Source organism: Palaemon carinicauda, chromosome 36 (assembly GCF_036898095.1).
Source record: "Palaemon carinicauda isolate YSFRI2023 chromosome 36, ASM3689809v2, whole genome shotgun sequence".
In the NCBI taxonomy this organism is placed as follows: Eukaryota; Metazoa; Arthropoda; class Malacostraca; order Decapoda; family Palaemonidae; genus Palaemon; species Palaemon carinicauda.
This window is the reverse complement of record NC_090760.1, coordinates 16,446,110-16,467,945: the sequence shown is the minus strand read 5'-3', so window position 1 is coordinate 16,467,945 and position 21,836 is coordinate 16,446,110. Positions and strand designations below refer to the sequence as shown.

General features: G+C 43.7%; 1 protein-coding gene across 1 annotated transcript in view; it reads left to right on the top strand.

Moving 5' to 3' along the window:
• The window catches only part of LOC137628499 (U3 small nucleolar RNA-associated protein 15 homolog), a 57,270-nt gene that overhangs the window by 33,496 nt on the left and 1,938 nt on the right, over window positions 1-21,836 (top strand). The window contains exons 6-10 of the mRNA XM_068359654.1: window positions 8,793-9,010; window positions 9,580-9,744; window positions 18,337-18,488; window positions 19,194-19,327; window positions 20,349-20,416. Coding sequence (XP_068215755.1) covers window positions 8,793-9,010; window positions 9,580-9,744; window positions 18,337-18,488; window positions 19,194-19,327; window positions 20,349-20,416 — 737 coding nt within the window. The remainder of the gene's footprint in view (window positions 1-8,792; window positions 9,011-9,579; window positions 9,745-18,336; window positions 18,489-19,193; window positions 19,328-20,348; window positions 20,417-21,836) is intronic.

Below are 21,836 nucleotides of genomic sequence, written 5' to 3'. Positions count from 1 at the left end.
TCTCCCCAGGTCCAAGAGGATAGAGATTGCGAAAAATACCAAACGCTTTCTCGGGGAAAAGGTAACTTCCAGAAGGAACCAGGAGAGGATTCTAGGGTCCCTACAATTCGCTTCAGTGACAGACCTCCTTCTGAAAGCGAAATTGAAAGACATCAACCGAGTTTGGCGCTCCAGAGCGAACACCAAACGTCGGGACAAGAAGACACGCCTTCCTCCCATTCTTCGGAAGAGGCTTCTCCCATGGACAACCGCCAAGAGCCTATCAAAATCGGTTCCGTTGCAGTACCCCCCTCCAAGGATAGTCATCCACACGGATGCCTCCCTATCAGGTTGGGGAGGCTACTCCCAACACAGGAAAGTTCAGGGCCTTTGGTCTACAATGTTCCAGCAATTTCACATAAACGTCCTGGAGGCCATGGCTGTCTTACTAACCTTGAAACGTCTTTCCCCGGCCAAGAAACAACATCTGAGGATAGTCCTCGACAACGAAGTCATAGTCCGTTGTCTAAACAGAGGGGGCTCCAAGTCAGGTCCCATCAATCACGTGATGGTGGCAATCTTCTCCCTGGCGGCCTCAAACCAATGGCACCTATCCGCCGTTCATCTGGCTGGAGTTCGGAACGTTGTGGCAGACGCACTCTCCAGGACGGTACCGTTGGAGTCAGAATGGTCACTAGATCGCAAATCCTTTCAATGGATCCTCTTCCAAGTGCCGGATCTCCAGGTAGACCTCTTCGCGACGGAATCCAACCACAAGCTGAAATGTTATGTGGCCCCCAACCTGGACCCTCGGGCTTACGCCACGGATGCCATGTCTCTCGACTGGAACGCCTGGGAAAGGATTTACCTTTTCCCACCGGTGAACCTACTGATGAAAGTGCTGGACAAACTTCGAACCTTCAAAGGTCAAGTAGCCCTGGTGGCCCCCAATTGGCCCAAGAGCAATTGGTTTCCTCTTTTACTGGAGCTGAATCTCCACCCTCACCAGATTCCCAACCCGACTTTGACCCAGATAGTACAAACGTGCACTGTGTTCGCTTCCTCAAACATTCAGACCACCCTAACTTTATGGACTTCATGAAGTTTGCGGCACACAAAGGGGCTAACATAGACCCCCAGAATACTTTATTTTTAGAATCTGACAAGAGAGACTCCACTCTTCGTCAATATGACTCAGCGGTCAAAAAACTAGCTAAGTTTTTGAAAGATTCTAGTACTGACTTTATGACACTAAACCTAACGGTAACCTTTTTCAGAACCTTGTTTGAGTCGGGCTTAGCAGCCAACACTATTACTACCATCAAGTCTGCCTTGAAGAAGATTTTTCTAATCGGCTTTAATATAGATCTAACAGATTCATTGCTAGCTTCGATCCCAAGAGCCTGTGCCAGACTGAGACCATCTTCTCGTCCTAGCCCGATTTCCTGGTTTCTCAATGATGTTCTTAAACTAGCGTCAGAAACCGTCAACGATTCATGTGAGTATATCCCTCTACTCAGGAAAACTCTCTTTCTCGTGAGTTTGGCATCTGGCGCCAGGATTTCGGAATTAGCTGCCTTATCAAGGGATCCAGGCCACATAGAGTTCCTTCCGTCAGGAGAGGTCCTCCTCTCCCCAGACAAGGTCTTCTTGGCCAAAAATGAAGATCCTCAGAATAGATGGTCCTCCTGGAAAATCATCCCTCTCCTTCAGGATCCTTCCCTATGCCCGGTTACCACTCTAAAGTCCTTTCTATCAAGGACTTCCTATAAGACCTCGGGACCCTTGTTCATCAGGGAGCGGGGAGGGACTATAACTTTGAAAGGGATCAGACAACAGATCTTGTATTTTATTAAACAGGCCAATCCAGAGTCTTTTCCTCACGTCCACGACATTCGGGCGGTAGCGACCTCAATAAATTTTTTCCATCATATGAACTTTACAGATATCTCTAAATATACCGGATGGAAATCCCCCTCAGTGTTCAAGCGGCACTATCTTAAACAATTAGAGGCCCTTATATCAGTGAAGTAAGTGCAAAAAACATGTTCTGTGTTGCGGAGGGTTCGTTTGTTCGTGCTTGTCGCTCCCCTAGTCCGAGACCTCTTTCAGGCTCCCCTGCACCAGGGAGAAGTAATGTCGTAGGACTTAAGGGGACGAGAGGCTTTAACCAACGTACAGACGTTCCCTCTTTGGTATCGGACGTTTCTCGTCAAGATCGCCCTTACCATAAGACGGGTGAGACTGTGTTCTCCTCGTCATCCGAAGACTTTTCGCAAAAGAAACCTTGGCGCAAGGTTTCTAGACCCTTGAAGCGAAAGTCAGTCCCTTCAGGACAGGTCCAGCGTCCTGGCTGTAGCCATTGGGACAGCTCTGACCCTTTGCAGTCGTCGGAAGACTGTTCGCCTATTAAACGCAAGCGTAACACGGGGTCCGAGGGTCTCGGTAAAGGCAATGTTTTGCCAACACAGACGTTACCGTCGTCTCGGCCCGTTCCGACTCCCGTTGATCCTAAATGGGTTGTCCTGCAGGACATGCAGACTAAGCTTGCCTCCCTTATGGAGAAGTATGACGTTGAGCAGGTTCACGATGAACCTTCGCTTTCGAGTCGCCGTTACGCTAAACGAGACTCTGGCCGTCAGCCGCCCAAACGAGCATTTACTCGTCCGTTTGACGTTAGTGCTGACGTTTCTTGTACTTTGAAACGTGATGTCAGTAGTTTTTCACGTCAGTCACGTGTCATGGATCCTCCCTCGCTGCAGTCTCGTGTTGACTTTCAGCCCCTGCCGCAGTCTCGTGTTGACGTTCAGCCGCTGCCGCAGTCTCGTGTTGACATTCAGCCGCTGCCGCCGCAGCCCCGACCTGACGTTCGCCGACCGGCTCAGTTGCCTCGACTTGACGTTGAGCGTCAATCACCGCAGTCGAAGGTTGTTTTGCCTGCTCAGTCTATGCAGTCAAGGCAGTTCCGACGTGACGTCGAGCGTCAATCAACTTCAGTTGTTGTTGTTGGTCAGTCACAAGGATTTCAGTCCTTTCAGCAGCGGCGTGATGTCGCTTCCTCTACTGCTACTGCTGCTCCTTTGCTTGTTGACATTGCCTGTCAAGCGTTGCCGCTGCGGCAGGTCTCTCCTTTTCATGAGACTCGGCAATTGTCGGACGAGGTTCCTTCAGATGAGGAAGTTGCTGTACCTCCTCCTACTGATATTCCTTTGGGGACTTTGTCAGACGGAGAGGAGCCTAAAGCTGCTCAGCCCTCTATGGACTTTAAAAAAATCATGCTGATTTTTAAGGATCTTTTTCCGGACCATTTTGTAACTGCTGCTCCTCGTTCGCCTTCGTCAGAGTTTACGCTAGGCCTAGCTACTTCGAAGCCGTCGTTTTCTAAGCTAGTGCTCTCTTGCTCTTCTAAGAGAGCTTTACGTTTGCTAGGCGACTGGTTGATCACCAGGAGGAGTTTGGGGGAGACAGCCTTTGCTTTCCCTCCTTTTAAACTGGCTTCTAGAGCGAGCGTCTGGTATGACACGGGAGAAGTTCTCGGCTTGGGAGTTCCTGCCTCTGCCCAGGGAGACTTCTCAAGCCTCATAGACTCTCCCCGTCGCCTGGCCATGAGACGCTCCAAGATTTTATGGTCGGCTTCAGAGCTAGACCATCTTCTGTTAGGAGTTTTTCGAGCGTTTGAAGTTTTTATTTGTTGGATTGGTCCCTGGGAGCCTTAAGTAAGAAGGTCTCTCCAGCTGTCAATGTATTGCTGTACAATTATGTCATGCATGAACAAGGCTATCAGGGATGGCTCCAATAATCTGACAGCCACGTTCACTGCAGGAACAAGGCTATCAGGGATGGCTCCAATGATCTGGCAGCCACGTTCACTGCAGGAGTACTTAAGATGTAAGTGCGCTCAATGTGTTCATTGTCAAGACAAACTTCACGATGAAGTCTACCAAATCTGTCTTGGCAGCAGTAAGGGAAGGCGACTGGATGGTCTCTCTCGACCTTCAGGATGCATACTTCCACATCCCGATTCATCCAAACTTTCTACAACATCTGAGGTTTGTGGACGGGAAAGTAATGTACCAATGTCGAGCACTGTACTTCGGCCTCATTCCTGCTCCTTTGGTTTTTACAAGGCCCTTGCAAAATGTAGCAAGCTTTCTACATTTTTTGAGGATTCAGAGCCTCCCTTTATTTTGACGACTGGCTAATCAGGGCGTCGTCATTATATCGCTGTCTGGAGAGCCTCTAATGGACATTAGACCTAACCAAGGAGCTAGGTCTCATAGTGAACGTAGAGAAGTCGTAACTTACAGTACCCCATCCCAGACTATTCTTTATTTGGGAATGGAGATACAGTGTCTGATTTTTCGGGCCTTTTCGTCTCCCACAAGAATGGAACAAGCTCTGTTAAAAGTCCTTCACTTGCAAGATAAAAACAGTTGCTCTGTAAGAGTTTGAACTAGCCTCGTGGGAACTCTTTCATCGCTGGAGTTGTTTATCTCTCTGGGGAGACTCAATCTATGCCCTCTCCAATTTCACCTAAACCATTGGAACAAGGAGAAGGGCTTAAAGAGTATCTCTTTCCCAATCTCCAACTCAGTCTAGACATGTCTGACTTGGTGGGACAGCAACATCAGACTTCGAGAAGGTCTTTCTCTTGCGATCAAGATCCCAAACCATGTGTTGTATTCAGATGCATCGGATTTGGGTTAGGGAGCTCCACTGGACAGTCTGGAATGCTCGGGTCTTTGATCCACGGATCAGAAGGAACTCCATTTAAGGCAAGTAACATCTCTCCTTTGGCGAGATTTGTGCAAGGAAAAATGAATGTCTTGGCGGACTGCCTCAGCAGAAGAGGACAAGTCATCTCCATGGAGTGGACGTTGCATAAGACTGTGTGCGAGAAGCTATGGATGACATGGGGTCAACCCACCATAGATCTTTTTGCGACTTCTCTGACAAAGAGGCTCTCGACTTACTGCTTTCCAGTTCCAGATCCAGAGGCAGCCCACATAGACGCTTTCCTGCTGGACTGGTCTCACCTGGACGTTTATGCCTTTCCACCTTTCAAGATCCTAAACAAGGTGCTGCAGAAGTTCACCTCTCACGAAGGGACCAGGTTGACATTGGTTGCTCCACTCTGGCCCGCGAGAGAGTGGTTCACAGAGGTACTTCTATGGCTGGTAGACGTTCCAAGAAGTCTGCCGTTACGGATGGATCTCTTGCGACAGCCTCACGTAAAGAGATTTTATCAAAGCCTCCCCACGCTTCGTCTAACTGCCTTCAGACTATCGAAAGACTCTCTTGAGCTCGAGGGTTTTCGAAGGAGGCAGCTAGAGCGATCGCGAGGGCTAGAAGATCCTCTACCATCAGGATCTATCAGTCGAAATGGGAGGTATTTAGAGACTGGTGCAAGTCCTCCTCTATTTCCTCTTCCAAGTGCCTCTGTAGCGCAGATTGTGAATTTTCTGCCTTATCTGAGAAACGGTCGCTCCCTCTCTGCATCTACCATTAAAGGCTACAGAAGCATGTTAGCTTCTGTTTTCAGGCATAATTGTTTGGATCTTTCTAATAACAAAGATCTCCAAGACCTGCTTAAGTCTTTCGAGACTTCCAAGGAGCGTCATATTTCGACTCCTGCTTGGAACTTGGACGTGGTCCTACAGTTCCTTATGTCAGACAGGTTTGAACCATTAAATTCAGCCTCCCTGAAGGATCTTACCCTCAAGACACTTTTTTGGTGAGCTTGGCTTCGGCTAAAAGGGTTAGTGAGATACATGCTTTTAGCAAGAACATCGGTTTCTCCGCTAATAAAGCAGTATGCGCTCTTCAACTTGGTTTTTTTGGCCAAGAATGAACTTCCGTCTCGTCCTTGGCCTAAATCATTTGAAATCCCCAGTCTTTCTGAGATTGTGGGGAATGAAGTTGAAAGAGTGCTGTGCCCCGTTAGAGCTCTTAATTTTTGTTTATCCAGAAGTAAACCGCGACGAGGTTGTTCAGAGGCTTTATGGTGCTCCGTTAAAAAGCCCTCTTTGCCTATGTCTAAGAATGCGTGGTCTTATTTTATTAGACTTTTGATTCGGGAGGCACACTCTCAATTAAGTGAGAAGGATCATAATTTACTTAAAGTCAAGGCTCATGAAGTTAGAGCGATAGCAACTTCTGTAGCGTTTAAGCAAAATAGACCCATTAAAAGTATTATGGACGCGACCTTTTGGAGAGGCAAGTCGGTTTTCGCTTTATATTACTTGAAAGATGTCCAGACTCTTTATGAGGACTGCTACACGCTGGGACCATTCGTAGCAGCGAGTGCAGTAGTGGGTGAGGGCTCTACCACTACATTCCCTTAATCCCAATATCCTTTTAATCTACTCTTAAAATTTTTAATCTTATTTTGGGTTGTACGGGAGATTAAGAAGTCTTTCGCAATCTTTTTGATTTGGCGGGTGGTCAAAATATTGTTTCTTGAGAGCGCCCAGATTAAGGGTATTGATGAGGTCCTGTTATAGGGGTGTTCACCCTGGTTATAGCAGATCCTGGGAGTCTTTCGGCATCCTAAGAGGATCGCTAGGCTTCATGAGGATAGCGGACTAATGAGGCAGAGTAATAATCAGAGTCTGCTTCCTTACCAGGTACCTATACTTAAGTCTGTTTTTTGAATAATTGTCAAAAACTCTTGAGCATATACACCTTTATTGTATTAATACTGGTCTCTACCCACCACCATGGGTGTGAATCTGCTATTATATATTCACCGGCTAAGTTTAATATTTAAAAATGATATTTTGATTATAAAATAAATTTTTGAATATACTTACCTGGTGAATATATAAATTAAAGGCCCTCCCTTCCTCCCCGATAGAGACCTAGGGGACTGAGAAGAACTGGAGATGTTTACAAGTATATGCGGTATCTGGCCGATAGTCGGCGCTGGTGGTCACACCCGCAACCTTCACGGCGATCGCTCGCGAGTTTTTGGAATCTGTCGAGCCGTCGGAGACGTCAGCTATTATATATTCACCGGGTAAGTATATTCAAAAATTTATTTTATAATCAAAATATAATTTTTGGAGTTTCAAAACATCTTGTTAAAAATGGGTCCACATCATCATATCAGTTAGTTCAATAAGACAATTGAGTCCCAATATTAGACTTTGAGGGTTTGTCCAAAGATTTTTTGCTTTAAAATGGTAAAAACTAATTATTCATGTTAAAGCTGTGGGACAACTAATTCAAATGAGTAAAGAGAAAGATACCTTTTTAATGTCATTGATGTCTGAAATCCATTTTGATACTGTCTCCTTTGCCCTTTTAGAGGTTAGTTTCAATTAACCCTTTTACCCCCAAAGGACGTACTGGTACGTTTCACAAAAGCCACCCCTTTACCCCCATGGACGTACCGGTACGTCCTTGCAAAAAAATGCTATAAAAATTATTTTTTTCATATTTGTAATAATTTTTTTGAAAAAATTCAGGCATTTTCCAAGAGAATGAGACCAACCTGACTTCTCTATGACAAAAATTAATGCTGTTAGAGCAATTTAAAAAAAAATATACTGCAAAATGTGCTGGGAAAAAAATAACCCCCTGGGGGTTAAGGGTTGGAAATTTCCAAATAGCCTGGGGGTGAAAGGGTTAAGTGGTTTTATCAGACTTTCCTAATTTCAAGTTTCAATCAAATTGCATAAAGAAATTTTTGTTAGAATCTTGAATATTTCCAGCCTACGCAAGACTTTCCAGAAATTGTGATTTGTTTAAGAGGATGCAGTTTGTATAAGAACAGACTTATGTTGATGATATAGCTTAGCTGATCATTAGTACTAGCATATAAATAATAAATTGTAAGTTTTTCCATTTGTGTTATCTTCATTGTTTTTCATATTCAGTATTGCATTTGAATGGGGTTAGTATCATGGAAGGAAAATGTCAATAGAAGAGTATTTCTGGGTCGACCTGTGACGCCCGGTGAAAAGGGTCCTTCCTTACACTTTTCTGATATAAATACTTCCAAATATACCAGAGAAAGTTAAAGTATGGAATGCAGAGGTTACTACCCTCGCGCGAACACCTAGTGGGCGTCGTGTATAAAGCAGGGGCGTGGAGGAAAATGTCAGTAGAAGAGTTTTTTAGTACTGTAAGATTTTATGAATCTTTTGAACTGATGTCATAAAACCTATGCATTTAATTGAATATATTTTTAATAGCTCTGCTACAGTGGATTACAATAGAAGAATTTACAAATTTCCAGCTCGTAATTATTTTCCTACAAATTACAGTTGTTGATGTCTATGTAACTTAACCACTTTTAACCCTTTTACCCCCAAAGGACGTACTGGTACGTTTCACAAAAGCCATCCCTTTACCCCCATGGACATACCGGTACATCCTTGCAAAAAAATGCTATAAGATTTTTTTTTTCATATTTTTGATAATTTTTTTAAATAATTCAGGCAGGTTCCAAGAGAATGAGACCAACCGGACCTCTCTATGACAAAAATTAAGGCTGTTAGAGCAATTTAAAAATAATATACTGCAAAATGTGCTGGGAAAAAAATAACCCCCTGGGGGTTAAGGGTTGGAAATTTCCAAATAGCCTGGGAGTTAAAGGGTTAAGTTTTAGTCCTCGTTTAAGAAATCTTACGTATGAACTTGAAAGTTGTAGCTGTGTTACTCTGTGATTGTATTAGTTTTTTGACATAAGTAATAATTTGTGTCTCCTGTTTGAGTTTTAAATCGTACACAATGGGTATCATTAAATGCACAGTTTCTCCTTTTCTTCTCTACTGCACATATTTGTATACGAGTTAATTTTTTTTCAGGGGGTAATGAAGTGAGAGTATGGGATGCAGTTGGTGGAAAAATCCTCTCGAAGCTGTGCCAGCATCATAAAACCATCACAAGTTTAGCATTTGCTACGGACAAGAAACGACTTCTTTCAGGGTCGCTGGACAGTCATGTCAAGATATACGATGTCAGCACATACACTGTCGTACACAGTCTTGATTTTCCGGCTCCAGTTTTGTGTATGGGAGTAGCTGTAAGTTGAACACTTTGTTTGTTCTTTCATGAAGATTTAGGGCTTTATGCTATTACTGTATGTACTATTAAGGGTTGTTTATAGAGCATTACTAGTTAGGGTGTGCATGCAATTTATATGTTGCCAGAACTCCTCTTCTCCCACCTGCACGTCACAGTTTAATTATCATACTCTGCTTTGAATGAATATCTTCATATAACTTTACTGCTCGTGGTGCACATACAAGGATCAGGATGTCTAAACTCCTCTTGTTCACACAGCTCCTCCACATGAAGACTTCCATAGCTCATGTATCGCAATGCTTGAGTGAATAGCTGTATGTAATATTAAAGTAATGCTCGTAGTGTACGTTCAAGTTAAAAACAGTATCATCTAAAAGCCTCTTCTCCTTACACCACTTCCGCCATCAGTGTCCCTCTCTAACCCTCTTCTCCATAGACTTTCTTGGGTATTTGTATGAAACTCCAAATTATCAAACGTTTATTAGATATTAGGTATTCTATTTGTCTTTAATTTTCTAGTACCCCTTACTTAGGTAAAAAAAAATTAATTGGTTTCTTGAATTGCAGCCTAAGGATTCAACGCTTGTTGTTGGAATGATTTCTGGTGGGTCTGGACTGATATCTTTCCAGCACAGGCGAACAGAAACCGCAAAGACTCGCCCTGAGAAGGATAAGACTAAGAAAGCTCGTGATATTGTCATTGAAGACACCAGAATGAGGGTTGGGGATCATGTGAGTAATGTTATTGTTATCCTGATTATAGTAAAAATTGTCCTTTTGTAATTCATATGATGTTTTGTGCCATTATAAAAATGTATGTTCCTACAATTTTTGAGTTACGATGGATGTACAATATTACTTTCTCTGTGACAGGAATTGCCAATGGTTTTCGCAACCCAAATTTGTTTTGGTGAGGTTGATATGGTTTTTTGGCAAATAAAGTAGACTTGGAAAAGGAAGGATTTAGATTAAAATGTCTGTTCAATTAATACAATAGCAACTGTAATCCACATTTCATAACAAAACCTTATTTGCTCCGTAACTGGAATACAAACCTATGCAATTTATTAGGGGTATTACTTTCGGCGAAGCTGAAAGGACACGGCATTGAAATTTTGCGAGGGTTAACTACTCATCCCACCAGTTGGGGGGGGGGGGGGGGCGCTGGGTGTTAGCTCGCTACCTCTCCCACTCACACTTCTGTGATTGAGCTCACTTTATTTTTGGCGTGGATGGTGAAAGGTTGTTGCCGCTCTTCATCCTCGCAAGTATTTGGACTGCCATTAATGCTATTTTTGCTTTCTCTCTTTTTAGTGTGAGTGCGAGTTTGTGTGTTGACTTCTGTCAGCCATGCGTACCTGCTTTAGGTCCTGAGGGCCACATCTGCGGTACATTCATATCCGCCGAGGACACCTATCCTCACACCCTTTGCCCTACCTGCAGAGGTCAACAATGCGATATCGATAATAAGTGTTGGGAGTAGACTGCCTCTCAGTGGGAAAGGTTTAGGCGACGGCGAAAGAAGTAGTCTAAGCAGGTTTTTTCGAAGGGGGAAAAACCCAAGAGCTCTTCTTCTACTTCTCGACCTTCCTCTGAAGCTCCTGCTCGTTCGGTCTCCTCCGAGGGACCGTCAAGTAGTAGCTTAGGCCAATTAGTACTTGGACAACCTCGGTCCTCGAGAGACGCTTTTGCTTCCCCTAGCTAAGCAGCCCCGCCTCTCCCCCCAGGTGGGTCCATGACTCTTTCTCCCTTTTTACAGGATTGGTCATCCTAGGGGTTACTGGGTTTTCCCTCCAAGGAGGCCCTGCTGCAGCTTCTTTGCCATGGCGCTAGTGTGCAGCTTTCGCCGGTGTCGGAAGTGGATCCTCTGGCCCTTGTAAACGTTGTGGTGTCAGAGGTGTCGTCTGCAGCCCATCCTGCCAATGTTCCTGCCTCTTCTGATTTGTCCGCTGTTGCCAAAGACTGCTCTTCCTCCCATGCCGAACATCATTCGAGGGGCAAGCAAAGTCCTAGGGACGTCTCTCCTGCGAGCGTTTCTCACCCTCGAGGGAGTTCAATCATAGAGACTCCTCTTCGGAGGACTGCTGCTGAAAGTCAGCTTGCTGATACACTGGCCCCTAGAGGGCGTCACCGTGGGAGTCGTTCCTGACGTGCTCTCCCTCCTCTTCGCCTCAGAGGTATTCCTTCGCCATCGGTGAAGATACGGCTCTTTGGCTCTTCAACCTCGTCATCGCAGCCCTCTTCCACAGAGAAGCCTCTTTGTCCAATGTCTTCTGGCTCTCGACCTTCACCTGCATGTGGACCTTCTCCCGACAATGCTGCCGCTAGTCCACAAATTTCGGTTCTGAACTCTGTGCCTGAGGATCCTGCGCGATCCCCTTCGGACGATATTCGTCCTTCCAAAGGATCCATCCTCTCGCCAGCTCGACATCCTGCGCGCCAATCTTCAACTCGCTGTCCTCTGACTCACCGACTACCACTCCATCCGCCTCCTGTCTTGTCTCCTCCATCTCACTGCCTGCCTAAGTGCCTTTCTCCTACGCGCCATTTCCCTTCGTGTCTTTGTCCTGTGTGCCATTCACTAGCACGCGCCTCTCCGGCTGGTCGAGAGGATTTTGTTCAATGCGCGCCTTCGGACCATCGCCGACCAACATGTCGTTTGCCAGCGTGCCAAGCTCCTTCCAAGCACTGTTCTCCTAGACAACGAGTTGCTTCAGATCACCATTCACCTGGACGTGTGACTGCTGCCCCTTGCCACTGTTGGTGCTCACCAACTCTCTCCATGGCAATAGTCACCTAATCGTCAACACACACGTGTTAACGGATCATTGGACAGAATATTCCCATCGCCAACGTCGCCTGCGCATCAACAATCGCCAACGTGTCATTCTGCTCCTACGCGCCAACGTTTACCAACTCGGCAACGTTCGCCAGCTCACCAGTGCGCGCAAACACGTTCCTACTTCCCCGAGATCTCGTCGTCAACAGCTGGAAATTAGACAACGCTTGCCTACACGTAGGCTCTCGACGACGCATAGGCGCTCGCACCGCATGGGAATTCTCCACAACCTCGGCAGGCACAGGCAGAAGTGGATATTCATTATCCTCCTCCGACTTCCAGGAAATCACGCCATCTAACGGAGGATCAGGTAGGTGTCCCCAAAAAGGAACAGGAATGGAAAGGTAGGTGTTCGCTCTCCTGACCATCGGTCCTGTCACCCAGGTCTCCATCACCCCATTCCCCTCCCCGCAAACACATTACAGTGCGAAAGCCGGGAAACGGTGAATGGGCGCTTCTGGGGAGTTCAAGATCCAGAAGATTCCGGTGCCAAAAGTGGACCTAGGGTATCAGACAGCTCCAGTAAAGACTCGTCAAAGGTAACCTTCGGTTCCCTTCCCTTCAGGGGATCTTTGTGACAGCACCAGTGTCAGCAAGCAGCCCTGGTTTGGCACCATTGTCAGATTGTGTGGGCAGTAGTGCAAACTTTTGGGCCTGCCTTCTCAGCTTGCTCTGGAGGCCTCAGCTAGCCTTCAATACCCTTCGGCACTAGCAGAGTCCCGGCAAAGAATCTCAGCTGCCTCTCCTCTGAAGAGGAAAAGATGGGTCTCAGATACCATTGCATCCTCTAGGGTGAAACTGACCCCTATGAGGCCTTCATCAATAAGGCCAAGCCTCTCTGGTACTCCTCCCAGACACACTTCTGGCTCACTGCTGCCCCAGCCAAGGGAACCTGAAGAGGAACATGTGTCAGTCTCCTCCCTTCCACTTTCGGAAGAAGACTCCCCTTGTGAGGAGAGCATTCCACCTCCAGTAGAGACCAGGAAGGATAGACCATCCAGGCCTTCCATGTTGGAGATGTACCTTCTGCCCCGCAAGAAGTCGAAGGATTCTAAGACGCTACCCAAGTCCTCCAGGAGGACTACCAAACCCACAGGAACCGAAAGTCACCTTAGAGATGATCACGACCCACCCTGAGATGAGCTCTTGGGAGTGGATGAAGGAGACTTCTCTGCCAATCCCACCTCAGAGGGGGAACAGAAAGAGTCAGAGAATGTGTTTTGGCAATTTCTGATTGATGAGTGTTCTCAACAGGTTTGCCGATCCAGAGATACCCCACCGGAAGGGCACCAAAAGCCCCCAAAGTCCAGTGCAGCTTTGCCCTGGTCTCAGGGGCTGAAATGTGCCCGGGGTAAGATCGCGCTACAGCGCTCTGATTTATCCTCCCTTCGTTCAGGCTCCTCGGCCAAGCTCCTCCCAACTCCTCGCCTACAGCAAAGGAGGTACTATCAGGTCTTGGATGAGCCTCGACCAGCTCTTCCATTCCACCACTCTCTGGAAGAGCTGATTAAGGGGGTCTCTCTAGAGAGACTCTCCAGCCGTCAGGTCGTGTTCTCAGCGACAAAGATTTTCAGTCATAAGAGTCGCGAAGTATGGCATGTAGGCTAATTCATAACTAGATGTATGGTTAGGGTCCTTGGGAATCCTGATACGGACCGAGGATTTCTCTAAGGAAAGTACCTGGAAGGATATAGAAACCTTCCTCCTCTCGGGTACCTGTACCATCGAGTTCCTATCCCACCAAGTTTCGAACTTGTGGGCTAATACCATCCTTAAGTGTTGGGACTCGGTATCCGAGAGGTTCCATCAGCAGGTCCGTAACGCTGAAATCACTAGGCTCAGGAACTCCTCTCTCTAGGGATCTTCATTGTTTGAGCCAAGTGATGTGGTGCAGTCTGCAGAGACGTAGAGGAAGTCCCACTAGGACTCTCTCCTCCATAGGGTCTTAACAACCCGGCCCTACAGACCACCAGCTCCAAAACAGCTGAACCCGCTTGAAACATCGATGAGTTCGTCAGCGAAGAAAACAGTGTCCAAAAAGACCTTTCCTACCAAAGACAAGGAAGTTGCCGCAAGCACTTGGATAGGCGCTCCCCCTGCTTGTCCACCAGTTGGGGGATGCCTACAAAGTTGCTAGAACAGGTGGAAGCAACTCTGGGCCGATCCCTAAACAATCTCTATGATTCATTCAGGGTATCGCGTCCCGTTCATGTCATCTCTCCCTTCCCTAATCAATGATCCAGTATCGATAGACTCCTTTGCGATGGAATCAGCAAAGGGCCTAGACCTCCGGGCAGAAGTCTAGACCATGTCGGAGAAGGGCGCTATCCAAGAGATCATCGATGACTCCCCAGGCTTCTTTAGTCGACTCTTTCTTTTTAAAAGGCCGTCTGGAGGCTGGAGACCAGTCATCGACCTCTCATCTCTGAACAAGTTTGTCAAACAAACTCCGTTCAGCATGGAGACGGCAGACACAGCCAGACAAGCGGTAAGATCACAGGACTTCTTGTTCACACTGGACCTAAAGGATGCGTACTTTCAGATCCAAATCCATCCGTCTTCAATGAAGTACCCAAGATTCAGCCTAGACAACAGGAAATACCAGTTCAGTGTAGTGTGCTTCGGTCTTTCTATAGCACCCCAAGTCGTCACCAGAGTGTTCACCCTAGTGTCATCTTGGGCCCACAGAATCGGCGTCCGTCTCCTCCATTTTCTGGTCGATTGGCTGATCCTAGTAGACTCGGTGGCAACCCTTCTTCAACACCGACACAAACTTATAAGACTTTGCCAAGATCTGAGGATCATAGTAAACCTCGAGAAGTCCTCCCTGCTTCCCACTCAAAGACTGGTATAACCAAGTATGGTCATGGACACCAATCTCCACAAAGCCTTCCCATCAGACGGCAGGATAATGAGGCTGAGAAAGGTCGCAAGACCCTCTCTCTGACGAGAAGAACTCCCGGCCCAGAAGTGGCTATGTTTCCTTGGACACCTGTCATCCTTGGCTCGTCTAGTTCCCAATGGCTGCCTCAGGATTTGATCCCTTTAGTGGTGCCTCAAGTCCAAGTGGGATTAAGCCTTTGATTCCTCGGACACTCTGATCCTTATGGGATCAGTGGAACGTATGGACTCGAGTGGTGGATGGCAGACGAGAATCTGCGGAGGGGTGTAGATCTTCTCGTTGCCCCCCAGATTGGGTGCTGTTCTCAGATGCTTCTGACCTCAGGCCTTTGGTCAGAGTCAGAAAAATACCTCTACATAAATTTCTTAAGAGTTGAAGGCCATCTTTCTGGCCCTTCAACAGTTCTATCAGTTCGTTGCGGGCAGGGCCACTCAGTGGTGGTGATGAGCAGCAACACCATGGTAGTGGCTTACATCAACAAGCATGGAAGTACTTTTTCGTAGCCCCTATCCCATCTAACAATAGAGATACTGAGATGGGCCGAGATTCATTCGATACCACTATCAGCACGCTTCATTCCAGGTAAAAGGAATGTGCCCTCCGGCAACCTGAGCAGAGCATCTCGGATAGTGAGTACTGAATGCTCTTTGGATCATCTAGTAATCAGCAAAGTCCTGACTTAGTGGGGTTCTCTGGTGGTGGACCTCTTTGCAATGGCCCTGAACATCAGGTTCCCGTTGTACTGCTCCCCAGTCCCAGACCCCAAGGCTCTCTGTCAAGATGCATTCCAACAACGGTGGAACAATATCAACGTTCACGTTTTTCTCCCGTTGTCTGATGAGGAGGTTACTCAACAAGGTTAGAACATCGGTCAACCTCTCAATGACCTTCATAGCTCCGCTATGGCATCATGCGGAACGGTTCCCGGACCTCCTGCAGCTCCTGACGGAGCCTTCAAGAGAACTCCCTCCACGACATGATCTACTCAGACAACCACACAGCAACATCTACAACAAAGCCGTAGCTTCTCTATTACTTCACGCTTGGAAACTATCCAGCATCTCCTCACTCAGAGAGGATTTTCGCAACAAGTTGCGAACAGGATGTCTGGATACCTGCGAAAATCATCAGCAGCAGTCTACCAGGCGAAGTGGAATGTCTTCTTTGGTTGGTGTCGTGGAAGGGGTATCTCTCCATTCAATGCCACAATTCCAGTGATAGCGGAGTTCTCCGTGTATTTGCGTGAAGAAATGGGCCTCTCAGACTCGGCGGTAAAAGGCTATCTCTCAGCTTTAAGCCTTGCCCTTAGACTGAAGGGAATGGACATTTCCTCATCACTAGAACTTTCCTGACTCATACAGAGTTACGAACTTAACTGTCCTCAGTCTGAAGTGAGACCTCCCACATGGAACGTGGTTCGAGTTCTCCAGTCTCTAAAGAGGCCTCCCTATGGCCCATTACGCCAGGCAACAGATTGTCACCTGACTTTGAAGACGGTGTTCCTGCTTGCTTTAGCTCTGGCCAAACGAGTCTGCAAACTCCATGGTCTCTCATATGACGTAGCCTATTCAAGGGGATGGGGAGAAGTAAGTTTCTGCTTCACCCCTGAGTTTGTTGCTAAGACTCAAAATTCGGGGTTGGCGGATACTAGATTCAACTCCTTCTGGATTACGAGTCTCTGTTCTGTAACAGATGATCCAGACCAAGCAAAGTGAGCGCAATCACAAGTGTGTGAATGGGAGGGGTAGTGAGCTACCCCCTTACCCCCCGCTAACTAGCGGGAGGGGTAGTTAACCCTCGCTACATTTTAATGGCTCGTCCTTTCAGCTTTGTCGAAAGTAATACCCCTAATAAATAGCTAAAGGTTTGTATCGTTAGGAAAAATACAAATGATCTCCGAATTTGTCATGTTTTCAATGTCAGTTGTTCTAGCTAGGATGCAGACCCTATTCATGTTATGTACGTAGATATCTTCATGACTATCTGGAAATTGTTGGAACTAGTAACAAATTTAGGAAAGGTTTTCTATGCTCATAGGAATTACAGAGGCCTAGAATGGAATCCTAATGATTCCCACTATTATAAAACAAATCCATTCGAGGTGATAATCTAAAAGTACATAAGAAAACAAAATGTATTAGTGGAGAAGACAGCTTGGGATCTGATCAAATGTATGTATGGTTTATCTCTAGGACATTGGCTGGTCCTTAGTTTCTGCCACTCATGAATAACCTTTAACCTGTTAAGCATCCCCCTGAGACCACCTCGCTACTAAACGTACCGTCATGCTTTTTTTTTTTTTTTTTTTTTTTTTGTAGTTAGCAGTCATTTCACCAATGATAGTTTTTAAAGGTAATATTAATTTTTATGCTTATAATTTGTATTTATAGTTAAATGTAGGAATATTAATTAACCCTTTTATCCCCAATGGTCGTACTGGTACGTTTCACAAAACTCATCCCTTCACCCCCATGGACGTACCGATACGTCCTTGCAAAAAGCTGCTATTTACATTTTTTTGCATATTTTTGATAACTTTATGAAAACTTCAGGCATTTTCCAAAAGAATGAGACCAACCTGACCTCTCTATGACAATAATTAAGGCTGTTAGAGCAATTTAAAAAAAAACATATTGCAAAATGTGCTTGAAAAAGAAAACACCTGGGGGTTAAGGGTTGGAAAGTTCCAAATAGCTTGGGGGTAAATGGGTTAAGTAATGGAATGAAAAATTAATGCTACTATTATTTTATTTCAAAAGGGTACATAATACGTAATGAAAAATATCATACATCTATGCATTATTATGCATTGTTATCATCATCAGCTTGCTTATCTAGTATTTCATTTATTTAATCTAAAGAAATATGCCTTGTCTCTGGCCCACTCATTGTTAAAGAAGCAAAACAAATTACCCTCTCAACCTAAACACCCGAAGCTCACTGAAAGGAAACCACACAGTACCAGTTGTCTAACGTTAGCGACCTTCAGAAAAAAGTTGCCAGACGCCATATAGGTTTCCATTTACAGCTTGCTTAAGCTGAGCGTGTTGCCAAATAGTGTTTTCCTATACTTACCATATGAGTCAACGTATTATTACGAGACTGACGACTTGAAACTCATTTAAAATCATGAACGTAATATCCAGTTGAAGGCAGTACCAAGTAGATTGTGGTGAACATATTATGTGGTTGATGCTTAACAGGTTAAGAAAATAGTGGATACAATAGTGGCTTTAGTATCCTTAGAATGTTTGGCATCAGCATCACAAAACTTGTTATGTATTAAAATAGCATCATTATTTGCAATATTTATTGGTTGAATTATCCCTTTATGGTATTAGACCAAAAAGTTCTATTTGGGATTAAACTTCATCATGGATGATAAGTAATGCCTTGTAATTATAGATTCAGTCTTTAGGAAAGGTAATTTTGGGACAATTAGTAATGAAAGGGGTATAGTACTGTAAAGTAGCATCATTCTTTATATTTTTTTTCTGGAAATATTATTTAAAGTAGAGCTGTTAAACCTTGGAAAGTACTTTGTTGATATATCTTTTTTAATTTCTTCTTTTAATAATTCCAGGTAGTGAATGCAGATGAAAGAGCTGCTCTGTCTGAGTATGATATCCATCTTAGAAAATATCAGTACAGCAAAGCGCTAGATGCTGTTCTTTTGCCGTACGTCTGTAGAGTGAAGCCCCACGTCACTGTAAATGTGATGCGTGAACTCATAAAGTAAGTCTTAATGTGTCTATTTTAAGAGGTTTTCCAAAACTATAATGCAGTTGTTATTTTTCAGCTGATAAGTGGAATGTAATGTGACTTTGATTATAGTACACTATATTATTATTATTACTAGCCAAGCTACAACCCTAGTTGGAAAAGCAAGATGCTATAAGCCCAAGGGCTCCAATAGGGAAAAATAGCCCAGTGAGGAAAGAAAATAAGGAAATAGATAAATGATGAGAATAAGTTAACAATAAATCATTCTAAAAACAGTAACAAAGTCAAAACAGATATGTCCTATATAAACTATTAACATCAAAAACAGATATGTCATATATAAACTATAAAAAGACTCAAGTCAGGCTGGTCAACATAAAAATATTTGCTCCAACTTTGAACTTTTGTTTATGTTAATTGTATCTTTTAAGATTTCATAACCCTATATGAAGTGAGTTAGGGGCTTTTTCCTTTGCCTTTGTTGTCTTAAAGTTTTCTTTATTTGTTTATCAAATGTTTGAAGTTTCCTCTCATTGTCTCTTTTTATTGATTATACATGAAAGATCTATTTTAATGTTGTTACTCCAACTAGGGTTGTGGCTTAGCTAGTAATAATAATAATAGTAATAATAATAATAATAATGATAATGATAATGATGATGATGATAATATTCCACTATGAATAAAATCTCTTAAGTGACATGATGTATCTTACAGACGTAAAGGGTTGAAAACGGCCATAGCCGGTCGGGATGCCAAGGAGTTGACCCGTCTGATGGAATTTATAAAAAGAAACATACGCCATCCCCTATACAAGCAGCCATTAATGGATGTGGTGCATGCACTCATCGGTAAGTTATGTGATGATATATTATTACTTCCACCAACAAAGTTGGAAGGGGGTTATGTTTTCACCCCTGTATGTGTGTGTGTTTGTTTGTGAACAGCTCCCTTGCCACAATTTTAATTGTAAAGTAATGAAACAGGCAGGGATTAATTGTTATGTAAATAGCTGGAAATTATTAAATTTTTGAAAGTCAAGGTCACGGTCAAGAAAAATGTCTAATTCACGTAATCAGCCATAAGTTTGGACATCATTGTCACAGAGACTTCAAACTTGGTTCATATTTGAGTGCATGAAAATCCACGCCAATTGATACATGTTAAGGTCAAGGTCGAGAAATAAGCTGGCGCTGCGGAGGTCTGGGCTCTAGTTTTAGCCTATGTGGTTTTTTTTTATTTTGTGAAGAAATTGGGTTAAAAATAATTATTTTATGTACTGTAAACTTATTGGGTCGTAGAAATTCTTTTATGGTGAAACTATAGCATATAATACTTACCTCTCAGATTTATAGTCACTATGCTGGGGTGGGGATTATCAAAGTGCAAGTAGGAAGATGGAAGGCAAGTCTCCACACCTGTAGAAATGGTAATCATATCTCGTGAAGAATTTTGGCCTGTAGGCTGTACAGTGATTCACAAAAAGAATGCTTAAAGCTATTTTTCTCAAAAATGATTGGTTTCCCCTTACTTGTAACAGTTAATGTATAACGTCTCTTGGAGCAAAAGAAGAGAATGCATAAATAAGGCCAAACTTTGCCTAACATTGGTAGTTAAAACTTGCCTAATGATGGAAAAAAGTTTAAGCAGATAATTTCTGAAAAGCAGAAAAACCTAATTTGCCACTTGAAGTCGATGGGTTGCGTAACTTAGATTTCTGATAAATTATTCAAATTGATTTTCAGATGTGGAAATTTTATAAAAGTTAATTAGTTACTAAATAAAAATTTTTAAAATTACATAAATTGGTCCTTTTATATAAGGAATTATTATTTTGTAATACTAATGGTTCAATTTTTGTTATTATTGCAGATGTATATGAAGATTCGTTAGATGAAAGTCCAGCTTTAGTGAAGCATTTTAGAAATTTAAGAAGTGAGGTAAGTTATTTGTGCTTTCTTGTAGCGATTAGTGCCTTTTGAAAGCATATGATTTTCATATTTTTCTGCTATTACTGCAACTATTAACACCACTACAGCTACTACAAGACGAAAATGATCCTCAGAGATATCTTATTTCTTGGAGAGAAAACCAAGAATAATAGATGGTAGAATAAAACGAGGATTGCTGCTTAAATCAATTTTAAGTAATAAGTGATCTATACATATTCACGATATTCGTTTGTCGCTCAGAAAATTGAGACACTTAACTGTTTGTATCGTTATATGACTAGTAATTTCTCAGGTTAAAATAAAATATGTATTTTTCTATTCAACACTTTATATATGGTACAAGGAAAGATAAAAGTATAGTAATTGAATAGAGTTATGTAATCAACTATGCACTTAGATCAATTTGTAGCTGTTCATGCCTGAATACAAACTTTTGTCCTTCAGTAATAGGAGTGTGCATGTATTTTACCTTTCCTTTCCAATGGGAGAGAATGCTTGACTCCTTTCACTGAAGACAAAAAAGAGGATGACATCTCAAGGAGGACTCTTGTTGGAGGGAGCTTTCCTGTGTGCACAAACACGAGAGCTCTCTATTGGGTGCGCTTCTATAGGACCTTGCCCTCACCTTTCTGCACTCGCTCTCCTGCGTGCGCGGGCTCCCACAATTGCTTTCCTGTGATCACATGTGCCATCACCTGTTCATAATACCTTCCTCTGAGAATGTACCTTTGCATTATAGTAATGTTAAGGCCAGAGACTTGAGAGCTTTATGTTATCCAGCTCTTCTTAGACATTGCTGAAGACTTCAGAAGATCACCGCTTGCATCCTGCACGAGGTGATCTTGTAAGTCTTCAGGTGTGGATACATTCCGGGAACCCGCTGGATCCCCACGGATACGTTTTGGGAATGTACCATATACTGATTCCCAACTGCAAGTTTGAACTTTTAAAGTTCCACTGATTTAACTGTCTGATTAGGAAGATCATTCCACAAGTTGGTCATAGCTTGAATAAAATTTCCATATTATAGAAGAGTATAATTCTAAGCACTCGGTCTCAGTTCTCTACATCATTTTAAGTTGTTATTTCATTTAGTGTAAGAATAGCTACTGTTCTGTTACCATAGTTTGCCTTATTATTTAAATGTTGATTGTTTTTTAGTTGATATGATTACATATAGTAGTTGGTTTGTTTCATTGTTACTATTTGTTGTTCTATATAGTAGTACGGGTAATTAATTTTTAGGGGTTTTTTTGTTTATCTTTTCAGTAATTTAGTGTATTATGGTATCCATGTATTTTTTGTTTAAGGTAGAGACATTTGATTGGCTTCTGGCAGTAATTATCACAGTACTGTATTTGATACCATATAGTAATAATTACAGTACTAAGATTTTAACCCTTTTACC